Source organism: Lynx rufus, unplaced genomic scaffold, assembly GCF_022079265.1.
Source record: "Lynx rufus isolate CCGP_SWC_20201006 ecotype Redwood Valley unplaced genomic scaffold, mLynRuf1.p SCAF_10, whole genome shotgun sequence".
NCBI classification, from domain to species: domain Eukaryota; kingdom Metazoa; phylum Chordata; class Mammalia; order Carnivora; family Felidae; genus Lynx; species Lynx rufus.
In genome coordinates this window covers 88555194-88572253 of record NW_025814824.1, presented here as the reverse complement: position 1 = coordinate 88572253, position 17060 = coordinate 88555194, and the positions used below count along the sequence as shown (strand labels likewise).

Genomic DNA, 17060 nt, shown 5'->3' with positions numbered 1-17060 from the left:
TCTAGCCAGGTGAGGAGTGGGGAGGAGTGTTTGGGGCAGAGGCAGAGCCTGTGCGAAGATGAGCAGGGATGTGGTACCAAGTTCAAGATGTACAGAGACCTTCCACAGGGAGCACTGGGGCTGGGGGCAGGCCGGAAGCCCCGGGCACCCCCTCCTCTCTGAAGCTGACTTCTCATGCTTGTCCCAACCCACCGTGAGTGGCCCTCACCTGTGGCGTTGCACGTCAGGTGGGCTGTCTGCCCCTCGGGGACCTTGACTGCCTCCTCCAGGTCCTCGTTCTCAATCCTGGGAGGAACTGGGAAGAAGCAGGGAGACGGACGGTCACTGACCAGGGTTGGCTGAACAACCATGAATCAGGAAGCCAAGAGCCCAGAGCCAAGTGCCCAAGGCAACCGCCTTCAGTTTCCTGTGCCTCGGTTTCCCATCCCCTTAGGCCTGCTCCCACGGGCAGTGAGTTCCATAAACATTTGCTGCTGGCTGAGGGAAGTCCCAGTGCCTCTGCGGGAAGGCCCTGATCAGAGGAAGACGGTTGGGTGGTGTTGAGAATATGTGCCCCCTATCACTTGGGGTTAGTCCCTGCTGTTTCCAGAAAGTTCCATGGCAACTTCAGAGCAGAGGCCGCTGATGAGGCAAAGAAAACAAGGCTTGGTCCCTCCCCCCTTCCTGTGAAGACAGTTGGGTGGTGTTGAAAATATGTGCCCCCTGTCACTTGGGGTTAGTCCCTGCTGTTTCCAGAAAGTTCCATGGCAACTTCAGAGCAGAGGCCGCTGATGAGGCAAAGAAAACAAGGCTTGGTCTCTCCCCCCTTCCTGTGTTGAGTGCCCCCTATAGCATGAGCCCTTAGTCCGGGGGAAAGCCCCCAGAAGCTCCAAGACAAGAGAGGAAGGATTCGTGGGGTGCTCATAGGAACGGGCTGGGGCGTACCCAGGACCTCCACACTGAAGTTCCTCCGAACCTCCCCAGCCTCGTTGCTTGCCAGGCATGAGTAGAAACCTCTGTCTCGCTCCTGTGCCCGGGGCATCTTCAGCATCCAGCCACCTGGGGAGGGAGGGGAGTGGACTCCAGGCACGGCTCTGAACAGCCTCTGTCCCAAGCTGAACCCAGGCTGCCCACCAGAAGAGGAGTGTGTCAGGTTTGGCAATTCGCTGTGTGTGTGTCTACCTCCCCCAGCGTTCCATTCCTCAGATGGGAAAACTAAGGCCCAGGAGGATAAACAGGTAGAGAAAGCCCCGGACATTAGTGCATGGGTAAATTTGAGGGCCCTGTTCTAATAAGAAGGATCTGTAAGCTGGCTACCCTTGGTTCTAGAAATTGACTAGGGCTAAAATGGGCTCTGTAGTCCTGGTCCAGGTCAGACTCCCGACGCCCCCACCCCCTACCCCCGCCATGGGATTCTGGTGGCCCTGGAAAAAAGCCACCTTCTCCCAAGGACCTCTCAGAGGTGAGCCAGTTCCTCCCAGGAAAACCCAAGGATCATCTAAGACCTGCCCAGGGAAGGCAGATACACTGGATACACCATTACTGCTATTCCTGAACCCAGGACAGACATCGCTAATGGATCATCCGGGGGCAGACATCACTAATGGATCACCCGGGGGGCAGACATCACCAATGGATCACCCGGGGGGCAGACATCACCAATGGATCACCCGGGGGGGCAGACATCACCAATGGATCACCCGGGGGCAGACATCACTAATAGATCACCCGGGGGCAGACATCACTAACGGACCACCCGGGGGGCAGACATCACTAATGGATCACCATGCTCTCCTCCGCCCAGATGCAGTCTCTGAATTCCTATCGCAAGGCATCTAGCAGCCCCCACCAAGTGCTCAGAAGTGGTGCAGAGGGGAACCTAATTTGTCATCCCAGCTTTGGCTACGTGGAACAACTTTTGGGTCACCGAGGCTGAACTTCAGGGGGGTCTTGAGGTTCTTGCAAAACGTGGATGGGACACTGCCTCTTGGGCCCCAGTTTCCCCTTCCATAGTTCCCCAGTAAGAGCTATCACAAACCAGCTCTGTGGGGAGGATGAATATTCAAAGGAGAAGGTGCTTGGCTCAGCATTTTGAAAGTGTGTCACTGTTCTGGGGGATGTTATGGACATGCCATGAGAATTTTTGCTGCAAGACTTATCAGAGCCTTAACTGTGCACATAGTCGCTGTCCGTCTTCAGGAGGGAAACCGAGCAGGAAGTCTTTTCCAGGCGTATTTAAAGCCAGTCGTTTACCTCACCTAGCCAGTGTTTTCCGCTGCATTCTTGGGGGACCGATGGCTAAATGGTTTTCCCAACCAGGCCTGGCAGCGAAGGGTCAGTGGGCAGGGGCAAGTGATAAACAGAGGCGGAGGCAGAGGTCCAGACCTGACAACCAGACTCTCCCCTGGCTGGCACCTTACCTGCCAGGAGGTAGGTGTCCTCCCCGGGGCTGATGGGCTCCTCCCCTCGGAACCAGCGGACCCGTGGGGGTGGGACGCCTGTGGCTTCGCAGAGCAGCGTCAAGGGGCTGTGCAGGGCAGCAGAGACGTTGGTCACTGGGTCCAAGTCTCCGGTGAGCTCTGGGGGCACTAGACACAGAGGAGAAACCACACTCAGGCCGCATATGGGGGCTGTACGCTCCTTCCCTGTCCCCCAACAGTTGTGCCCCGCAAGGACACCCACCCCCGGTCGGGAGAGTCTGAGGAACAGAAGTGACAAGATCAGAGTGGCTCCCGCTGGGGGGAGTGACGGGTGCCCACACGCTGGGCTTTGGCAGTAGCCAAACCTCGGGCCTCAGTTTCCCCGCTCCCTCAGAAGGATGCCAGGAGGATTCAGTAAGAACTCAGCACGTTGCCTGGTATGGAGTCAATGCTCAGCAGCGAGACCGGAATTAGGGCCGGGGTGGACACAGATATGTCCCCTAAACCCACACGCCAAGCACCCACTCAGAAGGAGGTCACACTCCAGGGATCCCCAGGCAGTGGCAGGGGTGGGGGCCGTGATGAGAGAGGCCTCGCTAAACCCATCCCTGCTCACCTTATCTCCTACCACTTCCTGCCCCCACCCTGAGGCATACAGTAGGCGCTCAATAAAAGACTGGAATCACGAGGATGTGGCGGCGGTCACCCGAAAGTGCCGTGTCACCTGTCCAGGCCTCTGTACAGTGTGTTCCCTCTGCCCCCACCCCCCCCACACTCATCCCCTTCCCCCACCCCGGCACCTGGTTAACTTCCACTCAGCTCTTACGTTTCAGCTTAAAGGTCACCTCCTACAGGAAGCCGCCCTGACTTCCCATGACAAGCGTTCAGGCTCTTCCTTGTCTCTCCTAGGCCCTGGGTTCCCCCCACCACACATGAGTCATGCGGGATAGAGACTGCTTATTTCCCCAGTGCGAGGAACAGAGTAAGGGAACAGCAAGTAAGGGAGAGAGGGACGGGGGAAATGAGGGCTGTTTGATTTTGAGAGCGGGGTTCAAGGCTTCCCCCAGCAGCAGGCCTGACTCCTGGGAGAACCAGGGGCTGTACCGGCAGCTGGAACGGGCCTTGTTCTCCCCAGCGGGCCCCGCATCCCGCCCTCCTCCAGCACGCTGCGGGTCCTCACCCAGCACGGAGAGCGCAAACCTCCTCTCGGCCCTTCCGGCCACGTTCTCGGCCACGCAGGTGTAGCGTCCGCTGTGGGCAGCCTGCGCCCGCCCCACGTGCAGACTCTGGCCTTGGTTCCGCAGCAGCAGGCCGGCCTCGGCCCTCACCGGCTGGCCGCCCCACTCCCACGTCACCCTGGGCGGGGGCTTCCCTGTGACGTTGCACCACAGAGTGGCCTCCCCGTCCTGGACCACAGAGACCGGCGTGTGGGGCTCCCGGCGGCCAGCGATCCGAGGCGGCACTGGGGATGAGGGGAAAGCGCGTCAGGGAGGGCTGCTGTGGCCACCGGGGCACCAAGCGTCTGCCGCGAGCCGGGCTGGCCCCCACTCCGCCTGTGCTCCCCCGGCCACTCCCTGGCTGTGTGACCTTGCCGGGTGACCTCACCTCTCTGGGCCTCCGTTTTCCATCTCTGTAACGGGGGCCGCCCCAGTACCTCTCGGCCCCTCTCCTGCACCCTGGAAATCAGGGGCAGGCCCTCTGTTTGGAGAATAAAGTCACAGCACAGCCCTGAAGATCTGTGAGGGGTCTCCTTCCTCAGAAACGAGGGGCTTCCTGGGGCCTAAACGGGACACTGGGACTGTTTGGGGCAGGGCGTCATTCCATAGGTGGGATGCTGAACGGCGCTTTTCTTGGTTTTATTTTCTAGAATTTTCTAGATGTCTCCAAGGCTGCGGTATTTAATTGCATCGCTGCAGGACGAGTCTCTGGAGACAGGCTCCCGTCATGTGCAGGAACCTCACAGAGGTTTGTCCAGATAAACTTTGTTTCTCCGGGCCCACGGGGGGCTACTTGGGATCTTGGCGCCCCTCTCACACGCACGCACATGGGTCACGAGCTGGAAGAGGCTGATTGAGCGGGGGGCAGCTCGTAAAACCCCAGTGGCCAAGGGGGACAGGAAATTGTTCTCATCGTCACTGTTTCTGTCTTTGCTCGGATTCTGGGGGGTGGGGTCTGCCCTGCCGGGGTGCCTGGTGGCCCGCCCTTCTGGCCCTTTCCACCGGGTTCAGGTCGTCCCAGCCCGGCTCACCATGCACCTCCAGCAGCTGGTCCTGGCTGCGACTGCCCGCCACATTGCTGCACTCACAGGTGTACGTTCCCTCCTGGGCCGGCTGGGCCTGTCCCAGGTACAGCAGCCGCCCCACCGCTGACACCTGCTCGAGGCTGTTCCCCTCCCCTGGCAAGGGCTGACCTGGAGGCAGCAAGAAAGAAGCCCCTGGTCCCCGGTCCTTCCCCCTGGAATGTGTGTCCTCCCACCCGTCCTGGCCGGCTTCTGCTCACCCTTGAAGGCGTCCACTTACACGGCACATCTATCGGGAAGCTTTCCCTGAGTGCCAAATCCCATCCCTGAGCTCCCACAATCCCTGGGCTTCTCCGCATCACGGGTCTGCCTGCAGATCCGGTCCCGCCTGAATCCCCGCCCGGCCCCAGGGCCTTTGCACCTGCTAAGACCGCTGCCTGAAATGTTTTTCCCTACCATATTCTCATGTTCACCCCTCCCTCCCCTTCTTAAATTCTGCTTGGCCAAACGTTCGTGGCCACCCAGCCTGAAACTGCAAACACCTCCTCCGTCTCCTGGCTTTATTTTCCTCCATAGGTAGTACTTACCATCGAAGTTATTCGCTAACTCCCTGTTACCTGACTACCCCCGATCCGCTGCCATATTTCCAACACCCAGAACGGGGCCTGGCACGGAGAGGCCCTCAGCAACTATTGGTTCAGTGAATGAATGAATGACAAGTATTTATGGAGCACCCGTTTTAGACCAATTTTGGAATTCAGGGGGGCCAAGACGACGCCTCATGGGGCTCACGGACTCATGGAGAAGCAGACATTGAAGAACTAGGGTGGTTACATGACAGGTAAACACTCAGGGGTTATGTCAAGGAGGCCCCAGCCTAGGGTGGGGGTCAGGGAGGGCTTTCTGGAAGAGAAGGCCGCGGCCCAACCCAGCACTCACTGGAAGACTCGGGGACCGAGCAGAGAGGGGCTGAGGGCACTGTCACTTCTGTAAACAGCACCCTTACCCCCAGTGTCATAAGCCCACCCGTCTCTGTTTCAGCTAGGCTCTGGGGGGGGGGGGGACACCCAGCGAGGGCAAGGAGCAGCCCTCCACTGTGGGGGGCACCCAGGGCGGGGCTGGGCGAGGGAGGCAATCATACCGTCCTTCCTCCAGGAGATCTTAGGGAAGGGGACACCCCGACATTCACAGGACAGCCTGGCGGGGTGCCCTTCGGTCACGGTCAGGATGCGGGGTTCCCTCGAGGGGAACACAGGAGGCACTGGGGGGAGAACAGAGAGGCGTATGAGGTAGGTGCTGGGCCGGGAAGGGACAGGGGCGGGGAACAGAAAAAGCCAGGATCCCGGGACCATGGAGGCAGCACTCCTCTGGGGGCATGAGAGCCAGCCACGGCAGGGACAGGGGAGGGACCCCAGCCCAGTCCCCGAGACCCTCACCCCAGACATTCAGGTTGTAGTGCTTCTCCGAGCGGCCCGCCTGGTTCAGTGCCTCGCAGGTATAGCGGCCTGCGTCCCCCACCTCTGCTCTGCTCACCTGGCCGAAAGCAAGAATGAGCCATCAGCGGGGGCAGCACCGAGATGGGGTCACCCCTGAACAGACTGTGTGACCTTGGGCAGGTCGTCTGACCTCACCGCGCCCCAGCCTCCCCACCTGGAACCTGGGGGCAATGATAGCACCTCCCCTACCTGGTGCACCGTGACGTTTCCAGAAGCCACAGCTTGTGGTGGCCTGACGTGGGCCGGCACGGGGACTGGGCTCCCCAGATGGTGGTCCCGCCCGCCCCCCCCCCCACTTCACATCCACAGCCCAGCCCCGCTAAGGACGGTGCGCGTGTGGCTGGGTCAGCCCCTCTCCCGCCTTTAATCTGCTCCCGGCCTCTTTGGAAAGTCCAACAGAGCAGACCAGAAGGGAAGGTAGAAAATGAAGAAGGACTGGGCGGCGGGGGGTGGGGGGTGGGGGTCGGTCCCGTCCTCAGAGGTCAGATCCTGACGGAGGAGGTGACGAAGCTAAGTTGTGGGTAGAGGAAACCAAAATGAGGTGTTCAGAGTTGGGCATGATCACATCACAAGGTGTAGAGGGGTGGGAGCAGGAGGAAGAGGCTGGAGTGGAAGTTTCTCCCCAACAGCTGGAGAAGTACCTCCCCTCCCCTAGCGGACATGGATGAGCCATTCTAGGGGCTGGCTTTGAACTCCGGCCACCCCAGAAGAGCAGCACCGATGTGCTTACAGGTGACAGACCGGAGGCCGGTGTGCTCGAGACACTGCCTGAGGCGGCCCAGCCAGGAGGAGGTGGAACTGAGATTTAAATCCAGGCTGCGGTCCCCACAGTCCCCGGCCCTCATCGACCCTTCCCTTGTTGGGCCAGAGGCCCGACAAAGGGTTCCCATCCCCAAAGGCCAGGAGGCTTTGGAAGAAGGAGTAAAAAACAGGTGAAAAACGAGAGGCTCGGCTTTGTGGGGACCGAGCGAGGCCCCTGCAGCAGCTCCTGACCAGGTCAGGAGGATGTGCCCCGGGCGCTGGGTCACGCTGAGCTGAACTGATCTCGTAGGGCCCCCCCCCCCAGGCCCTGCCCTGCACACCTCCAGCAAGGCCTTGTCTGTGGAGAGGTGGACGCCGGGCCGCGGCTCCAGGGGGCGGCCGTCTTTCTTCCAGGTCAGCACGGGAGGGGGCACGGCTTGGCTTCGGCACTCCAGGGCTACGGATTCGTTGGCCACGACGGACACGTTCACCTCTTCCCCGAGGATGCTTGGGGGCACTGCGGGAGGGGGCAGGAGAGGGGTCTCAGGCACGTGGGTGGGGCCGGCAGGACGCCAGGCCCGGGGTCAGGCCCGGCCGCTTCCAGCAGCCAGGAGCAAACAGCAGGGCATGGGGGGGGGGGGCGGTCAGCGCTGGGAGGGGGCCTCCGACCTGAGCTGTGGCCTCTCATCCTCCCCGCAGGGACCTTCCCAGTCCTGCTCCAAGAGGAGGCCCCCAAATCTGAGCAGGATGGTGACGCATAGCCACGTCGATACCCCCACGTGTGGCTGTGTGCTTTACAAGAGGATTCTGTCGAGGGACACTGGGCAGAGGGGACCCAGGATCTCTCTGTACTAATCCGTACAAGCGCATGTGAATTTACGATGATCTCAAATTCTTTTTAGAAACATAGTGTCTTGGGGCCCCCGGGTGGCTCGATTGGTTAAGGGTCCGACTCTTGGTTTCGGCTCGGGACACGATCTCACGGTTTTGTGGATTCCAGCCCCACGTGGGGCTCTAGGTGCGAGCCTGCTTGGGATTCTCTCTCTCCCTCCCCCCCCTCTCTGCCCCTCCCCTGCTCATGCTGTCTCTCTCTCCAAACTAAACTTAAAAAATGTAAAAAAAACAAAAAAAAAACAAAAAAAAAACCAAAACCTTTTTTTAAAGTTTTTAAAATTTTTAAATGCTCCCCGAAAGCAGTTACCCCTTTGATCGAGGACCGTGAGAACATCCGATTCCTGACTCGGCCCGGGGTTCTCCCAGCCACGTCGTGTTCCTTCCACCTGTTCCCTGAACACGAGCTCCTGGCTGCACGGGCCACTCACCTGCCTCCCTGTCTGCGACGGGGGAGCAGCTCGCCTCCAACTGACGCCCCCACGAAGGCAGCCACGGTCTCAGGCCGGCGCGCCCCCTCCGCCACCCCGCTTTGGACGTGGTTTGGGGAGGGACGCCCCCGGCCCCACCTTCTTGAGCCCCCGGCCGGGCCCGGGCGGCATCCCAAGCCTGAGACTCACTGTGGACGTACAGGACGACGTCCCGACGGTCCTCGCCCACTGCGCTCACGGCCACGCACGAGTAGCTGCCAGAGTCAGAGGCCCGGGCGCTGGCCAGGGTGAGGACCCGGCCCCCAGGGAAGACCTGTGTCCCCAGAAGGAAGCCCACATCAAGCTACGCACGGCAGCACCCACACGTTCCCATGCTGGCCCTGCTGCCGGGCACCCCTGGGCAGCCCGCCCCAGACCCCAGAGCCCCCCCACAATGCGGGGGAGCCGTGCGCTGTCCCCAGGCCTCGGGACCTCCGCCGGCTGGTGGGCGAGTTACATCGGTGCTCCCTCTAGAGCCGGGCTGTGGCTACGGAGCCCTTGAAATGGGGCTGAACCCCAAGGGGACAAGACACAATGGACTGCAAAGAGTTGGAACAAAAAGAAACCCCGGGAAATGCCTTAATAATTTCCATACTGATCATGGATTTTTTGGCTAGATCAGCTTAACTAAAATGTTTTACTGAAACCGCTTTCGTGCATTTCTCGTTACTCGTTTGAACGTAGTCACCAGAAAGCCCAAAACTACATATACGGCTCGCACTGGCGGCACGTATCGTGTTTCCGGAATCCACGGGTCTCTAGACTCTCCTTCCTCCCGCCAGCCGACCACCCTCGGCGGCCGCGGCTCGTCGCTCGCCTCGGAGCTCCCGGGGCCCGACCTCTGCTCCCAGCACCTCCTGAGGCACCGGAGAGGTGACCCAGGGCTGCCCAGCCTGACCTGGAGGCCGGAGGCCCCTGCGGTGGACACGGGGTTTCCATCCTTCAGCCACAGCAGCGTGGGGCTGGGGACTCCGGTGGCATTACAGGTCAGCCGGACCGGGGCGCCGAGCAGCACGGGGCCTGGCAGGCTGGGTGGCTGTGTGATGTGTGGAGGCACTGCAGGGCGGGGGACAACGCAGGGCCCGGGGTGAGCCCCACTGGGGGCGAAGCCAGCAGGGCCCCTGGCCGGGCCACCCCACGGGGCACACGGCCACAAACAAAAGCGCAGGGACGCCACTCCCAGCACGGGTGCTCCTCGCATCCTGACCCCACCATGAGGGGGCTTCCACCGGCGGGAACCCGGGGCTCAGAGAGGGTAAGTCATGGCCAAGGCTGACCAGTTAGAAAGTGACAAATAGCACTTGAACTTGGGTCTTCCGGTGAGCATGAGGTCCTGAGGCTGCGGACGGCAGGGGGCGACCTCTGGGAAGTTTTGTTTCCCAATGCAGAGGTATCAGATGAAAAGCTATCCGGCAGGCAGCCCCTCGAGGGCGGAAAATGGTCAGAAGGCTCAACGGTGTCTGGGAGATACGGTCACGGTCACGATGCCCAGGGTCCCAGCCTCCTGCCCAGCCACCTACTGCTCCTAGCATAAAGGCTCTGCCTCCCCAGCCTCCATCGGGCCACCTGCACCACCCCGTCCCCTCCTCCCATTGTCCGGTAAGCTCCTGGCCCCCAGCCTCCTTCCAGCTCCCATAATTCCCCTCATCTCTGCAGCGTCAGCCCTTGGCAGGTGGTCTCCATGTAGGCATCCAACTGTCAAAGACACCTCTGGGACTCCCCAGGCCAGGTCAGTGTCCCAGTTCCAGGCACTGGGTCGTACCTCCTCTTTACTAACTCTTATCACAATCGTCAGAAGATAGGATACTGGGTGACTGTGTAACTGCTGTATTCTCCACTAGACAGAAGGCCCCTGGGTCTGTTTCCTTGGGGCTACAGCCCCAAGGTCCGCCCCAGAGGATGTACTCAATAAAAGTGGTTGGACAGAAGACAGATAAATGGAGGAACGGATGGATGGGTAAGTAGATGGACAGACAGATAGTCAGATGGGAGGATGGGCAAAGGATTGAATGGATGGTTACATAAAAGGATGAATAATGGATGAATGATGGATGGCTGGCTAGATAATGGATAGATGGATGGATGATGAATAGATGGGTGATGGGTGGATGGATGGAAGGATAGATGATAGATGGGTAGATGGATGACGGATGGTTGGATGGGTGGAAGGATGGACGGACGGACAGACTGACAGACACACAAATGCAGGGATTACTTTTGGGACAAGGACCCCTTTAGTCCCAGGGCAGCTCACCATTGACCCGTAGCCCATACTGCAGCTCCGTGCTGCCCGCCACATTGGATGCCACACAACGGTAGCTCCCAGCATCAGAAAATCGTGCCCGCTCAATGTGGAGAACTCTCCCGTCAGCTGACACTGTCACTCCCTTCCGGGCTGAGACAGGCTGGCGGCCCTTGAACCAGGAGATATCTGGGGGAGAGAAGAGAGATGCAAGGGGTCCTGCCCGCCCTTCAGGCTGTGCCTGTGTCGTGAGCACCCATCAAAGGCTGCCAGGGTGGCCACATGGCGTGCCTTTATGTCAGGCACTGGAGAAAGCCAGAGTTTTCCAGGAAGAAGGCTGGGGCTGGAACAGGGCAGGGTTGTCTGAGACAGGGCAGAAGGCAGAGGGGAAGTTCCATGGGATGGAGGCTGGGGCTGCCAGGAGCAAGGAGAGTCAAAGCCAGCCCAGCCGCCCTCAACTCCTCTCCCTGCCAGGGACCACTCACGAGGCAGAGGGAATCATGGCGCGCTCTGAATCCTCAGCCCCACAAGCATGGACCAATTGTAGCCTTGGCCTCCTTACATCCTGCCAGAGCTCATCCCGTCCGCCGAACACTCACGCCCCGTAGCCCCAAGCTCTAGACAAGAGCCCCAGACAGACGGCGACTCTGAGGTCCCGGTCCTTACCCCCGGCCCCAGGGCGGCCCTGTGAAATCGCGAGTTCTGAACAGAAACCCCGCTTGCTTCAGACACCAGTGCAAAGGCCCTGGGCCCCGGCAGTGACCGACACATTGAGAAGAGAGGAACATTCGAGAAATAGGGGAAGGTCCTACGGATCCCTGCCTGTTTTGTCCACAGCCCAGGCGGTGCCTGGGGCGCTGGCCGGCCTCTCTAGATGGGGAGTTGGGGCCTGGGTGGGATGGCTTTCAGCCAAGGGGAGGGGTCTTACCAGGAGGGGGCACACCCGAAGCCAGGCACTCCAAGGTTACCGAGGCATTTTCCAGCACTGCCTTGTTCAGCGGGCCGGGCTCGATGTTGGGGGGCACTAGGGGAGACGAGCAGAGCCCCGTCTTGGTGGATGTGGGCTCTGGGCTCCTCTCGGCCCATCTCCTCTCGGTCGTGCCCGATAGCCCTCGCCAGCCTCCCCAAAGGGTCCTGGGCCATAAGAGCCCCCAACGGCTCCCGTCCTCTGCCCGAGGAACCCCACTCCTGAACCGGCATGAGGACAAAGGCACCAGGCTGCCACCTTTCAGCAACCGGAAAGACCCCAGCGCCCAGCTCTGTGGGAACAGCCGCGAGCCGGCACAGTAGAGACGTGGAAAGTTAGGCAGCCGGGAAAAGTGACAAGAGCTGGGATTTGCACATGCACGCGAGGACGTAAACGAACCCAAGGGTGAATGCAGCATGCAAAAGTAAATATGCACGCAGATGAGGACGTGCTATGTTTTTAAAATCCCCTGCTCCCTGCCCGCCCAGGGCGGCCCCGAGGGCCCTCGCGTCCCCACCGTCCGGCGCCCTCGTCCTCACCCAAAACCTTGAGAACCACGTCCTTTTTGCTCTCCCCAGCCAGGTTAGTGGCGGCACAAGTGTAGACGCCTTCGTCCCTCAGGTCCACCTTCTCGATCTGGAGGGGGAGGAGGGATGGCCGCGTGTGTGCCACGGGGAACACGGGGCCCTATTAGGGCGGTCAGAGGGATGCTGGGACACAGTGAGCAGTGGGTCGCTGCAGACCCCAGGGGCAGGAGAAGGGAGTCCAGGGGACAGTTTGGCTCTGGGGGTGGAGTCCTAAGCTATGCGTTCAGATTCCAGGGATGCTCCCCTTGCCCCGACTATGTCCCTCCGACCTCCCTCCCCTCTTCAGGCCCACCACCCAGTACTCATCCTGTCCCCAGGCTGCCAGGGGCCCATACGGGGTCACCAGGATCCCTAAAAAGTGCCCCTCCACCCGCGCCCAGCTGCCCCACCAGCCCTGGGGCCCCTGAACGTACCTGCAGCTTCCCCCCCAAGGCTGCCAGGGCCACCCCATCCTTCCACCAGCGGAGACTTGGGGTGGGCACCCCAGTCCCCACACACTGGAGGGTCACAGGCTGCAGGAAAGGGGCTGTGATATTGTCGCCCCCGACGATGGCCACCAATGGGAGCTCTGGGCAGGGGGAGAGGCGGGGAGGGTCCCGGTCAGGGTCAGGAGGGGCGCAGTGAGTATCCCGCCACCCCCTCAATGCCTGGAGAATAGGGAGTGTCCTTACGGGGCTGGCCTCCGGCCTCCACCCACTCAACCCGAGGGATGCTTGGCTTAGGGGGAGAGCACCAGACCAGGAGCCAGTAAAGCAGGTCTCTCCCTTTAAAATTCTCCCATCTATGCATCCACCCTTCATCCACCCATCCATACGTGCGCTGAGCATCTATTTGGTACAAGGCCCGGGGGTATAGCAGAGAACGGCGGCTAGCTGCGCCGCCCTGCCAGAGCTCCCAGAGCTGGGCCGTGGAGCTCGACAGCCAAACAAGCCATTTTCAGACAGTGGGTGGTAGGCTGCGGCCATGACGGGCTAGGCAGTGCAGATTGGAACCACGGCGGAATCAAGGAGGGCTTCCTGGAGGAAGGGGTGCTTTAAAACGGGCCTGAGAGATAGGGAGCAGCTGGGCAGGCGAAGAGGAAGAGGGAGAATATTCCAGGCAGGGGAAACCGAATGGGCAGGCGTGGAGGTGAGAAAGCGGATGTATTTAAAGAACGGAATGAAGCCCGGCGCGGTCGGCGTGGAGAGAGCGAGAGCAGAGAGGGCGGGGCTGGGGGGGGGGGAGCGGGGGCCTGTGGACTGGACACGTGACAAGTGTGGAAGCAGCCGAGGCCAGCCTCCCACAACTGTGTCTCTTTGGGGAGCGGGAAAGCCCAGTCCAGAAACGCCGTCTAGGAAAAGACCAGCCCTGTGCCCTTCCCTCGTCCGGCAGGCCTACAAGGGCACGGACGGCCGTGGCCCCCCTGCTCCCCCTCCCCCCCCCCCGCCCCCCCTCCCACCCCGGTGTCTCAGGCTGCCCACGCCCCCTCACCGTGCACGGACAACTCCACCTCAGCCCCGGCAGTGCCCGCCTCGTTGGTGGCCTGGCAGGCAAAGAGGCCCGCGTGGCCCAGCTCCACATGGTCGATGTGCAGCGTGGCCCCCCGGGAGGCCACCTGCACCCCAGCCAGCTCCTCGGCGGGGCGGCCGTTCTGCAGCCACCTAAGGAGGGTGGGGACAGGTCAGCCTGAGGCCAGGCAAGCCAGGCTGGCCGGGACCTCCCTGGCTCGGCGGCCTGCTTCGTACTCCGGGGAAGGGGAAGGGTCTCCCATCCCCACCGACCCCCCAGCGTGCGCTCCGCCTGCCCCCACCCCGGCGCTGGCCTCCGCCGCCCCATACGCACTGGAGAGTGGGCGCTGGGGAGCCCGAGGCCTGGCAGGGAAGTTCCAGGGGCTGTCCCAAGAGGGCGGTCACCTGGCCCAAGCCTTCAGCCACCAGGAGCTGCGGGGGCACTGTGGGCAGGACCCACCATCGGGTGTTTGGAGCTGAGCGAACCCAAGTCCCCAGCACCCCGACAGCAAGACCCAGACCTCACCTCACCCTTCAGGTCCCCCAGAAACGGTTCCTCCTCCAGGAGGCCTTCCAGGACCACCCAAGACAGAGTGAGTGAGTGGTCCCCCCGGCCTCCCCACAGGCTTGGCCTGTCTGTCTCCCCACCAGACGGACAGCTCAGGAGTCTCGTCTGCCTTGTTCCCTGCTTCGTTCCTGGCACCACGCCCAGCCCAGACTTGATGCCTGAGAAGTGTCCTTCGGAGGCAAGAGAGCAGGCGAAAGGGCCCCACCCCACCCCAGCCGACCCTGGAACCAAGCCCACAGCCCAGCTTTGGGCCTCAGGGAGTCCTTGATCAACGTCCGTCCCGTTGACCGGGAGCACCCGGAAGGCAGAGTGGGGTCCCGTCCCAAGTGACCGGCTCGGGGTCCCCAGCGGGCACAGGAACCACGATTCCGAGCTCGAGCCCGCCCCCTTGTGGCCCTGCAGGACCTCCAGCCCAGATGGGCGCAGGCCTCCGCCCCCCGGGCACTTCACCACCTCCCAACCCTCCGGGCGGCCCGCGGGGACAGGTGGCCCGAGGCGGGGGACAGACCGAGGCTCACCCTGCACTTCCACGGAGTGCTGCAGAACGGCCTCCCCGGCGGGGCTGGTGGCCACACAACTGTACAGGCCTCCGGACGCCTCCCCCAGGCTCTCCAGGCTCAGCACACGGCCTCCCGCCTCCAGCCACGTCTCGTTGCTCTCGGCCACAGGCAGCCCCTCGTGGTGCCAGGAGAGGGCGGGGGGCGGGTGGCCCCTGGCCACACACTCCAGCGCCAAGGGCCTCCCAGCCACAGCCTTCACCACACGAGGTCCTCCTCCAGTGCCCTCGATGGTGGGCGGGACTAGGGAAGACGCACAGGACCGCTCAGGGACCAGAGGGGGACACCAGTCTGCTCCCCCGCCCGGCGGGCCAGCTCAAGCCCCTCGCCGACCCCACCCCATGGGAACAGCCTCCTCCCTCGCCTCCGCTAGCTGGAACCCCCTGTTCAGATGTCACTTCCTTCAGGAAACCTCCCCAGACCCTGGCTGGAAGCCTTCTCTCCCTCCTCTGCCCCTTGGCCGCATCTCCTCCCCGCACCCCACCCCCCCCGGCCCCCCACGCCTCACCGCTGCTTGTATCTTCCCTCAATTCCTGCCACCCCTGCGGGCTCACCAAGAGCGGAATAAATAGCTTGTCGGTGTGTGTCTGAATATCTGCACACAGTAGGGCTCTGTATCTGCTGAATTCTAAGTGACGGGCTCCCCAGGGCCCAAAACCAGAACGACTGCCCCTTCAAGTCCCTTCCCTGGTCTGAGGAAGCGGATGCCTGGGGCGAGCCGAGCCCAGAGGGCCTGGTCTGTGGGGGCTCAGCCCTGGATGGCCAAAGGGGTAGCCAGAGGGGGACTTCTGTCTTCCCCCTGAGGAGGGCCCCCAAGTTGCTGAGACCACGGAGTCCTGACCAGGGGACATGGGGGACAACTGCCTGGGACGAGCTTCTCAACCTTGTTTGGGTCACAAGCCCCTTTGAAAATTTTAAGCACACATTTTCCATTCAATTCTCAGGAGGTCCCCCGATCCCCAAAGGAGAGTCCTGGAGCTGGCAGCCGGGGACTCAGAGAATGCCCGTGGACCCCACACAGCCCAGCACCCAGGCCCCCCGCATCTTTGGGGGCCGGAACTCCGGAGCGGAATCCTCTCGAGGGGCCAGGATGACGCCACTGGCCTGCATTCTGGGTCTCAAACCTCACCTGCTCAGACTCTATCCCTGCCCACCTACACTTGGATTTTCCTCCCCTCTCCGTGCATCCTAAGAGCCCAGCCCCTCAAGTTGGGTCTACACCCGAGTAAACTGCACAAGATTTACGGTCAGAACCACCCCCCCCCACCCCCGCTCCCCTCACCATGAACAGGGTCCCATCACCTCCTAGCAAGTGACCCTCGGCCAGTCTCTCATCCCCAGAGAACACCTGAGTGGGACCCAGGGCGACAAGGGCCCAGGCCCCTGAACCCTGATTAAATGAGCCGATGCTATGAAAAGCCCCAGGAGCCCCGGCTCACAGTGAGTGATTATCGCAGAGCAGTTAATTATTCACGGAAGGGCACGGAAAAGCGCTTCCCCCTGAGGGACACCTAGATTCTCCCCTGGGCTCTGCCTGGGCCCCCAGACAGGCCCTTCCGCCCCTGGCCTCAGCATCCTCGCCTGTCCAAGAGAGGGAAGTTGTTCAAGCTGAGATGGCCCTTCTCCCTGGCCTCAGTCTCATCACCCTGTACCTCTGGCCACTTCCCTCGGCGACTTTTGAAGACAGGACCGCCATGGCTCAGACCACGCCCTCCCCCACTGCCCACCCCAGCTGCCCACCGCTCACCATAAACCTCCAGCCTGGTGGTCTTCTCCGCGACCCCCACAGGGTTGCTGGCCTTGCAGGTGTAAGTGCCAGCATCCAAGCCCCGGGCCCTCTCCAGCTGCAGCTGCCGGCCGCCCCTGGTGTAGACGGCCTCAGCGCTGAGCGGGAGAGGGACCCCGTCCTTGAACCAGGTGATGTTGGGAGTGGGCACTCCTCGGGCCTCGCACAGGAACCGCACCGGGTGGCCCTCCATGACAACCACCTCGCTCGTCTCGTTGGAGCCCCAGATGGTAGGAGGGGCTGAGGACAATAGGAAATGCTGGTCACAGGGAGCCTCCTCAAGGCGGCTGGCGTCCCACCCACCCCATGTCACTGGCTCCTGCAGGGTGTGGAGTGGGGGGGGGGGCGGGGAGAGTGGGCATCTGGGGACAGACGGGAGAGGCCTCTTGGGACATGCTGGCGGCGGGGGCCACAGATCCGGGCTTTGGACGCACTCTGCCTCTAACTCACTGCGTGACCCGGCACAGGTCACTCCCCTCTCTGGGTCTCAGCCTCCCTGTCTGTAAAATGAGGGTCGGACCTAAATCAGGGGTTCACTGCTAGTGACACCCACGGCGATCCTGGGAGCACGTGGGCACAGCACCAAATAGCACCGCACCTGAGAACGGACGGCTCCGCCCTTCCCAAACC

At 61.9% G+C, this 17060-nt stretch overlaps 1 protein-coding gene across 1 annotated transcript in view; it reads right to left on the bottom strand.

Moving 5' to 3' along the window:
- HMCN2 (hemicentin 2) overlaps window positions 1–17060 on the bottom strand; it is a 147303-nt gene that overhangs the window by 50045 nt on the left and 80198 nt on the right. Inside the window, exons 32-49 of the mRNA XM_047097159.1 lie at window positions 16392–16670; window positions 14606–14887; window positions 13854–13962; window positions 13503–13672; window positions 12446–12600; window positions 11985–12081; window positions 11407–11502; window positions 10491–10667; window positions 9135–9292; window positions 8387–8510; window positions 7217–7392; window positions 6075–6171; window positions 5780–5899; window positions 4648–4809; window positions 3580–3861; window positions 2400–2567; window positions 925–1038; window positions 209–295 (exon numbers count right to left, since the gene is read on the bottom strand). Coding sequence (XP_046953115.1) covers window positions 209–295; window positions 925–1038; window positions 2400–2567; window positions 3580–3861; window positions 4648–4809; window positions 5780–5899; window positions 6075–6171; window positions 7217–7392; window positions 8387–8510; window positions 9135–9292; window positions 10491–10667; window positions 11407–11502; window positions 11985–12081; window positions 12446–12600; window positions 13503–13672; window positions 13854–13962; window positions 14606–14887; window positions 16392–16670 — 2853 coding nt within the window. The remainder of the gene's footprint in view (window positions 1–208; window positions 296–924; window positions 1039–2399; window positions 2568–3579; window positions 3862–4647; window positions 4810–5779; window positions 5900–6074; window positions 6172–7216; window positions 7393–8386; window positions 8511–9134; window positions 9293–10490; window positions 10668–11406; window positions 11503–11984; window positions 12082–12445; window positions 12601–13502; window positions 13673–13853; window positions 13963–14605; window positions 14888–16391; window positions 16671–17060) is intronic.